Genomic DNA, 9318 nt, shown 5'->3' with positions numbered 1-9318 from the left:
TTTGAACGATTCAACAGAACATTTGATTCTGAAAGAAACTCTCTATCTAATAAGAAAATATGGTGATATTCTATATATCTGGTGATGGTGGTATGGTTTTTGTGTGTGTAAACCACAGCCACATGTCTAAGAAATTTTTCGTATCCTGTTTTAGAATATTTGAGGCAATACCCCTATTCCAGACAACCGGGCTACCTCAAAGCCAGCGACTTTGGAGGCTTATAACTTTTGAATGCGATATCCAATATCGATGCAATACTCTGAAGAAAATTGAATAAACTAATTCAGTTCCTATAGCTTTACATATATTGGTTGAACTCGTTACCGTTTTTATGTTAAAGCTTTTCAAAGTTGAATATGTTTTTTTAATGGATTTTTTTAATACTTTAAAAAATTTTCACTTTTTTTAGAAAGATACCAGCATCAAATAAAATTTAAGCACAGTGTTCAAATTCTGTCTTTTTACAATGTACATTCAATGTAACTTATAAATAGAGACCAATTTATGAAGTTTTGCACTTGTCGCAATACAACATTTTATACAATTGTTATGGCAGGTGTGTTGTAACGGGTTTTATTCAAATAGAAACGGCTTTATCTTTATTCTATGGAAACGATTTGCGAAATTATAGTGAAATCGTTTAGCTAAGATGGAGTATTTAGCCATCGAAGCAGTTCGTAACGTGGCTCGGAAGTATAGTAAAGTGGTTTAAATTTAAACTCAACAACAAATTTGAACGTAAACCTCTGAGCCCTGCGAATCATAATCTTGACCGTAAGATCGCGCGATCCACAGAAAGAGTGCGCGATGTAGACAATTGGTTCCAATTCCCAAGGATTCCGAAGATCAACCGAACAAACTATGACTAAACCAATTTTTTTTTTTGCAAGACAAACGATAGATAGTAAGATAGTTTCGAGGGTAGTTCATAACTTTACGATGCTTGCAGCAAATTTTTGAAAAGGCAAGGCAACGGATTCCAGGTGACAGTTAATTCCAAGGGATGCATTAAGAGAAACTGATTCAGAATGCATACCGAGCCTGGAACTAATCCCAAACCCATGTACTTATATCCAAGTCTATATATGAATTTTTACAGAACTCATTTTAGTGCTGGGACTGATTGAAATCCCATATAGGTGTTTAAATTAGATTCTGATCTGATCCTACGCCCTTACCGGTCTTTTAACTGATCCTGATATCATACCAGTTATGAAATTGATCCTGACACCATACCGCAGTGCTCTCCAACCTTTTCAGGATCACGGACCACTTGGCTTTGAAAACAGATTAGCCGCGGCCCACATATATTAAGAGCATATATTTTGGGGACTTGGTTCAATGCTTTTTTTATCATAAATATGTTTAAATCTTATTGTAGACATATCTTTTGAAAAAAAAAACCTAATTTTGGGTAACAAAATTGCTCGATACGTAGTGCAATAAGCTTTTTTCATTAAAAAAATCAATTCTTTCGCGGAATTCTTCTGGTAACGATACGGACAACAAGTTGGAGACCACTGCCAGACCGGGCCTGGAATATATCTTGCCCCTTATCCTGTACTGAAATTGCTCCAAAAACCATACTGGTCCTAGCATTGAACCCAAACCCATACCAGCACTTGAACACTGAAACCAAAACGGTCCTGGAACTGATCCTGACACAAATATCCTAACAAATATTAGGCAATTGTATGGAAAAAAAATCCCGAAACACAACGCAAAAGCGATCGAATATAGAATTCTGACTGTAACTTGTATCGTTCTTTCCTTTCTTCTCAAAAACTCAAAACTAAGTCGGCGTTGCGAAATCTATTTCCAAAGCGGTTGCCATTGTATGGCTGGTAAACTATGCAAAAAGCATCCAAGCTACCGCTGCAAAGTCACGCTGATCAGCCTTTACTAGAATTTTATTATAGAGATATCTCTTTCTACATGTTGATCCATCAAATTTTGATTTTAACAATGTTTCAATGATTGCCTTTAACTCATTCACAAACATATCAGTACTTAATTATCCGTTGCAGAAAATGGAAATATTTTTCTTCAAAGCAGTCAAACCATCGTTTGCAATCCATTTCCCGCTGTGATTTTGCTACCGAGAACGACTGGCTTGAGTCGATTCTGGAATCGAAAGAACGTGTAAACGATTTAATGTAAAAAAATACTGTTTTATTTCTATGGAAACGTCGGAACCGGTTTTAAATGCGTGGTCGTTTAGTTGCGAAGAGAAACGTTTGTTTCCATGGCAATAGTTGAACTTGACATTGAGACATCCATTGCAGGAATTGCAGGAAAATAATCTGCCTCTGTCTGGTTGGTCTAGTGGTGGGAGCTCGGAATCGGGCCTACCCGATTTCGATTCCGTGTTCGGAACCAATTCCGGAGCCGATTCCGATGCTGGAATCGATTCTGATTCTGGTGTTGACTCCGGAATAGATACCGGGATCCGAATCGGCCTCCGGAGACATGGATGGGAGGCTGCAGCCAGGGACCGAGCATCCTGGATCGTTTACAAGTAAATATTGATTCTTGCCAATTCTTCTTCCGGAGTAAATTTTGATTCAGAAACCAATTCTGGTGCCGATTCCGAAAACTGACTTCGGACCTAGTATCCGGAATCGATTCCAAAAACAAAAATCGGAACTAGTCGGAATCGATTCCGACGAAATCTCCATTTTTCCCATCACTAGTTTGGTCGTTGATGGGCCACAGAATGACCGTTGATACTTAGCGCAAAGATCGCAAGCTGTCCACAAAGTGCGTTGTAACAAAGAACAAATCGGCAGAAACTTCCCTTCAACCAACTCGGCAAAAAATAATAAATAAATACATTAAAAAATAATAATGGAAACCGTACAGTTACAATTCACAAAAGGTTTTTTTTTATTTACATTATATATATGTATGTATGGTTACAGTAGATGCATCCGCATTAAATACATCGTATCACAACTAACGAAAGCTCATTTCAAATGAAACAGAAAAAAATAATACTTACAAGGGGAAATGGTGTTAACGAAACAGCAGTATGACTAAATTCACTGCCAATAGATACGTTTATTGACATCGATGACAGATAAACTGGAGATGTAGTATTAAGGTAGATCCTATTAATCATTAGTACAAAAAAGGGGGATCGCACAAATTATAGTAAAGTAACTAACCTAGGCGGGATGTGCCTAGACCAGCTCCTGCATGGATTGTAAATAGAAATTGCCATACACCTCAAAGTTGTGCGAGACAATCCGCTTGAACTGGCCGGCCAGCTGGACCGTCTCGTCGCGGTAGTCCCGGAAGCAGACGGGAAAGGGCACGTGCTCCTCCCGCTCGGTCAGCAGCAGCTCGCGCATGTACTGCATCATCTTGCGCCAGACGACGCTGTACACGGTCATGGTGCGGTCGATGCGCAGTATCTGAGTCTTCAGTGCCTGCTTCGCCGCATCCGGCACGGCCGATCCGCTCGGCTCGTCGGCGTGCGCCGACACGCAGTCGAGCACCTGCACGCAGAGGCTTTCCAGCAGCTCCTGCAGCTCCACCTTGCCCGGATAGTCGGCGCTGAGGATGGCCAGCTTGGCCGCCAGATCGAACCGCCTCGGATGGTTGGCCAGCGTCGGCACGGTGGCGCAGGTCAGCTGCATCACGGTGGCGCACACGCTCAGCCGCATCGCCTGCTCCTTCAGCTGCACCACGCGCTCCAAATCCAGCTTGAGCAGCTCCGGGAACGGGTGGTCCGCGCCCGGCTGGATCAGCTCCTGGTACGCATCGATGTAGTAGTCCGGCATGACCACGTCCGTCAGCCGCACGGTGCGCACGGTCGTTGCGGACACGCCATTGTTGCCGCCGGCAGCGCCCTCCTCGGACGGCCGCTCCCGGCCGGCGGGATTGTTGCGCTGCAGCCACGCCATGGTGGCGGGGAACTGGTTGCCGCAGAGGGTCTGCAGCTCGGCGAACTTCTTGCGCTCGTAGTCGACCGAGTAGCGCACGAACTGGGCGCGCGTCGACGCGAGCACAAAGTTGGCCATGTCGAGCTTCATCTTGTCCAGCACCTCCATGATGCCGCGCAGCTGCGCGATCGGGTCCGGCTCGCGCTTGAGCGCCGCGATCTCGGCGTCCCGCGCCGGACAGCACGCCATGCCCATGATCTTGATGATGAACTGTGCGTTGTGCTCCAGCACCGCGGCGCCGTGCTCGTCCGCCAGCTGGCGGATGTTGTGCTCGTCCAGCACGACCAGGATCGCGTCCAGCGCCCGGTCATTGTTGCCGCGGAGCAGCGACTTGAACGTCTCCTTGATGTCCAGCAGCAGCTGTATCACCATCGTGTAGCAGGGCGGCTGCTGGGCCAGCAGCTCGCGCATCAGATTCCAGTACGCATCCTTCACCGTCTTCTGCACGACGTAGCCCACCGAGCCCGGGGAGGTCGGCTTCAGCTGGAACTTCTCGTTGATCGCTATCTCGTGCACGAGCGCCATGTCTTCCAGCGACCGCTCCAGGTCGGACAGGCGGACAAACTTTTCCGGCTCGTCGTCCGTCGCCGGCATGACGAAGCCAATGTCCTGCGCGTTCTCACTGTTCAGGCTCGCGTCTTCCATCAGCTTTGTCACCATGTCGAGGAGCAATTTCTTCTTGTCATCTTCGGTGGAGAGTTCCTCCTTTTTCATGCGAGCGTCACGTCTGCAAGGAAAGAGGGGGCACCACACACACACACACCACAGATATATAGCCTTATTGTAGTAGCAAACTTTGTTGGTGCGAAAATGACGCTCTTACCCTGTATTATCAGGCATTGTGTCGCGACGAGAACCACCAATTCGTTCAGCAATGATGACGGAAATAGCTAGATGCGCAAAGAACGAAAAACATTTCAAAAAATAAATATTATAAAATTATGCACTGTACCAGCAACAGATGAGAAGGAGGCGTTACGGCGTTCATCCGTTCTCTATCGCTTGATTTGGAACAGGTCGTTAGCTTTATGTGGCGGCATGTTGAGACATGCTTAAGTAAAATACATTTTTACGAAGATACGCAAGGATTTCGAAACGAAAAACTAAAACTGCATTTTATTTTACGTTACATAACGTACAGTTCCCGATTCGAATGCGACCACAGCTGAGCTTTATTGTGCTGCAACCATCCGTTACAGGCAAGTAAGCGCACCCACTCCCCACCTTCTCCCCCCGGTTGCTTTGTTTTTCCGTGGCGATGTTGCAATTATGAACCGTGCGCGGGGATTACAACACAACTGAAAGTGTTTTATTTTTAAATATTTTACTCCAACTTTACGGTTTGAGCGATCAGGAGACGAGAGAGTGTTGTATGCTGTATTATTTGTTTTTTTTTTTTTTTTTTTTGCAATATATCTCTCGCCTTACTGCTTGTACTGGAAATTAAATTAAACAAATAGCACTAACAAATCGAACTTGCATGTTTGCCTGCCCAGTCTGGGGCTGATTGATTTGCGTTGCCATGGATACGGGCACGACAAAATGGAGCACAAAGCTCTTCATACTTTTTTGCGCCCCGTATACCCCCATAAAAGGCAAATATACCAGAGACATTGAGTTTTGTTCTGCACTCTCTTGCGCTTTTGGAGCAGCCAAACATCACCAGCGCCAGTGGAATCATCGAACGATTGCATATTGATTGTAGTGACTGCAATATGGAAGCGCGTAATGTTTACCACTTCCTGCAAAAGTTTTAAAACACAACCCGTCCGCAGCTGGACTTCACGCCCGTCACAACATGTTGATTTTCAAATAATGCGTATTTAGCTGCGCAACACAAACAAAGGGACAAAACAGAGAGCAATGAACGAAAGAAGAAAAAAAAACATGTTTCGAAGGGCAATTGCACCCTTACAGAAAACATGAACCACCTATTAGCGTAGTTGTCTCCCCTCCCGGGACCCGAGAGAGAGAGCTTTCGTAGTTTTTGGCAGCGAAAATAGAAACTGGGGCTAGTATTGGGACACACTTTTCAATGTAGTTCGACGCACTACTGGCTAACGCATATATGCCTCTCGCAGCTGATGTTGACCAACAAAGACTTCCTCTTTTCCGTAATTGGCTTTCTCACCTGCTACACACTGCAAATTCCACTAATACACACACGCACGGGCACGACCGTCCTTCGGGCGCTGCTGATTGTTTGAAACTAACACTTGCGAAGTTTTTGTCGCCCGTTTATATAGGAATAGAGTTTTTGAGAGGTGGGGGGGGTTCGTTCTCAAAACAATTCAACGTGACGTTTGACGTCTATGGGCGCAGCCAGACGCACCGAAATCCACACCGGTACGAAAACGAAATGGCATTCAAAAAATAACGCTTGTTGATGAAAATAAATTAAAAACTCAAGTAAAATTTTGTGTTAAATTGATGTCGGCAGTAGAAGACTAACAGCAATTTAGTTAGGCTTTCGCTGCACTGACGGGTGGACCAAAAAAAGAGTGTTACAATGCGTTATATTTCAGCTATAAATTGTTTTGTTACACTGCTTCTAGACGACCAACTTTTGTACCGCGACACATTTTCTGCGAGCTCTTTGTTCTAAAACAACATCTCAGTTTTAAAACAAAATCAAAGGCAACCGTGATTGTCGCAGGATTGTGAATTTTTCACAGAAAGACAACGCTCGCGTTTCGCGACATTACGATCGAAGTAAACAATACATTCGTGCTAAAACAAGGATGGATAGAAAGTGTCGCCAAAAATTGTCGCGGAAGATTTTTTGGGTCATCATCGGATGCGGCGTCGAATGAAATCATTTTTTTATTCCGTCATACAGTATGTTCCTCAGGTACGCGGTTTGTGCGTCCCCGAGAAATCCGCGTAAGGCCCGTGTCTGTGCTCCATCGGATGCGATTTTATCGGAAGGCCTGTCAAAATTTTATATGGGATTTGACAGATAACGTCGGACGTGCGATTTCGTCGTACGACGGAATCAAAAATTTTTGATTTCGTCGGACGCCACATCCGATTTTATCTGTCAAACTAAATGTGTGGTGTTTTGTAGGAACAATCTCAACTTAATTTTTCATAATTGTTATATTATTAAAATCATCCAAATAATCGCAATATTATACGAAAAAGCGTTTGACAGCACGTGCGATAAAATCGCATGCGATGGAGCACAGACACGGGCCTTATTCGGATGTCATTTTGACATTTGGACTTTGTTCATTGAGAACGCATTTCTCTCTTTTAGGTTGGCAGTCGTGCCGTTAATCTTGATTCATTGAACTTCTTCTTTCCTGTACTTTTGTAGCGACAAGTCGCATATCGTTTTTGCTTCATTACAGGGTTTCGAATCATATAAGGTAATAGTTCAACCACTTAGGGGAATGTTGCAAATCGGTAGGGGAATGTTGCAAGCAAGCTGTGGATGTTTGCAATCACTTAGGGGAGTTTTGCAATCGATTAGGGGAATTTTGCAAGCGTACTGTGGAGCTGTCATCAGGCTGTGGGTGCCGCTGTAAATACCTTAAAATATTTTCGTCAATCTAACTAACTTATCATGTTTAATTATGGCTCCGCAGCAGGATTTCTTTAGTTTATCATGTGTACAGCAGAATCCCACACGAAAACAACTCCAAACGATGTTTTTAAAAAAACATCATCGGTATCAATTCGAAGTTTTTTACACCGACACCCACCGTCTGATGACAGCTCCCCAGTACGCTTGCAACATTCCCCTAATCGATTGCAAAACTCCCCTAAGTGATTGCAAACATCCACAGCTTGCATGCAACATTCCCCTACCGATTTGCAACATTCCCCTAAGTGGTTGAACTATTCCCTTATATGATTCGAAACCCTGTAAATACAATTTTAGGTTATGGGCCCAGCACGTTTTTGAACAAAGGGAAAGTGACTAATCGAAATTGTGAATTGTGATGGAGCAAGAAAAGAACGATCGTCATTTTCTCCCGCTGTTTGACGGCACAAATTATACCGCATGTAAGTATCGGATGACAATACTCTTGGAGGAGCATGAGCTGTTAGAGTGCATTAATACGAACGCGGATGAGCTAGAGGTGCTGAAGGACGAGGCGGGAGATAGTGAGGCGATAGCTAGGGAAAAGGAGCGGAACCGTGAAGCGCGGGCCAAGTTAAATCGGCGATGCAAATCATTACTTGTATCGAGAATACACGACTCGCAATTGGAGTACATTCAGGACCAGAAAACTCCAAAGGACGTATGGGATGCTCTTCGGCGTGTGTTCGAGCGACGCAGCATTGCAAGTCGCATGCATTTGAAGCGACAAATGCTTGCTCTTCGTTTCGAGGGCGGAACACTTCAGCAGCATTTTTTAAAGTTTGATAAACTAGTGCGGGAATATCGGGCTACTGGTGCTGTGCTGGAAGAGCTTGATGTGGTTTGCCATTTGTTAGTTACGTTCGGATCGTCATATTCGACCGTTGTAACAGCATTGGAAACAATGCCCGAGGAGAGTCTGTCCATCGAATTCGTTAAATGTAGGTTGCTTGACGAAGAAACAAAAAGAAAGAGTGTAGATCTTCGCGCACCGGAAAATGAAGCTGCATTCTCTGGCACGAGGCCAAATTGGCAGCAGAAAAGTAAGGTTAGGTGTTTTGGCTGCAAGGTTATCGGACATAAGTTATCTGAGTGTCCGAACAAAAGGCAAAGTGACACCAATACATCGAAGGCACACGTCGGTGAAGCAAGTGTTAGTTACATTTACACCAACAAAAATGCGGGATGTTTTAACAAAATGGAGTGGTATATAGATTCGGGCTGTTCCGATCATCTGGTGAATAACAAAGAGTTTTTCGATTAAATGTGGCTATTGAAAAATCCGATTGAAATTGCGATTGCTAAGGTGATGTGACGATTCGTGCGGAATATTCTGGAAACGTGAAGATCATCAGCAATGTGTTCGGAAAGCAAATTGAGTGCGTGGTGCGAAATGTTTTATATGTGCCTGATTTGCGTTGTAATCTTTTCTCAGTAATGCGTGGCGATGCTGCTAGTATGAAAGTGGTATATGCAAACGGAGCGGTACAGATTTATCGTGGTTCGGAAATTGTCGCGTGTGGTTCACGGGTTGGAAAATTATATCAACTAGATTTTAGTTATGTGAAGCGTGGTGAATATTCGATGATGACGACAGGTCGAGTGTCTAAAGAGCTGGAATTATGGCATAAGCGTCTTGGTCACTTAAACGTGCGCAGTATTGAGCAATTGATTCGGAATGAAATGGTTTCTGAGCTGAAAGTGAAATGACAAAAATGTTGTGGTGTGCGAGTCTTGTTTAACCGGGAAGCAAACACGGAATCCGTTTCCATCGCGTAATG

The 9318-nt window shown here is 44.2% G+C and overlaps 1 protein-coding gene across 4 annotated transcripts; it reads right to left on the bottom strand.

The window, feature by feature from the left end:
- Positions 1-2863: 2863 nt before the first annotated feature.
- On the bottom strand, positions 2864-6238 carry LOC1272451 (T-complex protein 11-like protein 1). 4 transcript variants are annotated; one of them, XM_311161.5, is made up of 3 exons: positions 6080-6238; positions 4772-4838; positions 2864-4675 (listed from the first exon to the last, which is right to left on the bottom strand). In XM_311161.5, exons 2-3 carry the CDS (start codon positions 4786-4788, stop codon positions 3184-3186), a joined length of 1509 nt encoding a protein of 502 aa, XP_311161.5. In that variant the 5' UTR covers positions 4789-4838; positions 6080-6238; the 3' UTR covers positions 2864-3183. The 4 variants fall into 4 exon arrangements, with proteins under 4 accessions (XP_311161.5, XP_061508947.1, XP_061508948.1 ...); XM_061652963.1 differs by lacking the exon at positions 6080-6238 and adding an exon at positions 5880-6049; XM_061652964.1 differs by lacking the exon at positions 6080-6238 and adding an exon at positions 5978-6049.
- Between the last annotated feature and the right edge of the window lie 3080 nt (positions 6239-9318).

This window comes from Anopheles gambiae, chromosome X (assembly GCF_943734735.2).
Source record: "Anopheles gambiae chromosome X, idAnoGambNW_F1_1, whole genome shotgun sequence".
In the NCBI taxonomy this organism is placed as follows: domain Eukaryota; kingdom Metazoa; phylum Arthropoda; class Insecta; order Diptera; family Culicidae; genus Anopheles; species Anopheles gambiae.
The sequence above is the reverse complement of the archived record's forward strand: the minus strand, read 5'-3'. Positions and strand labels throughout refer to the sequence as shown.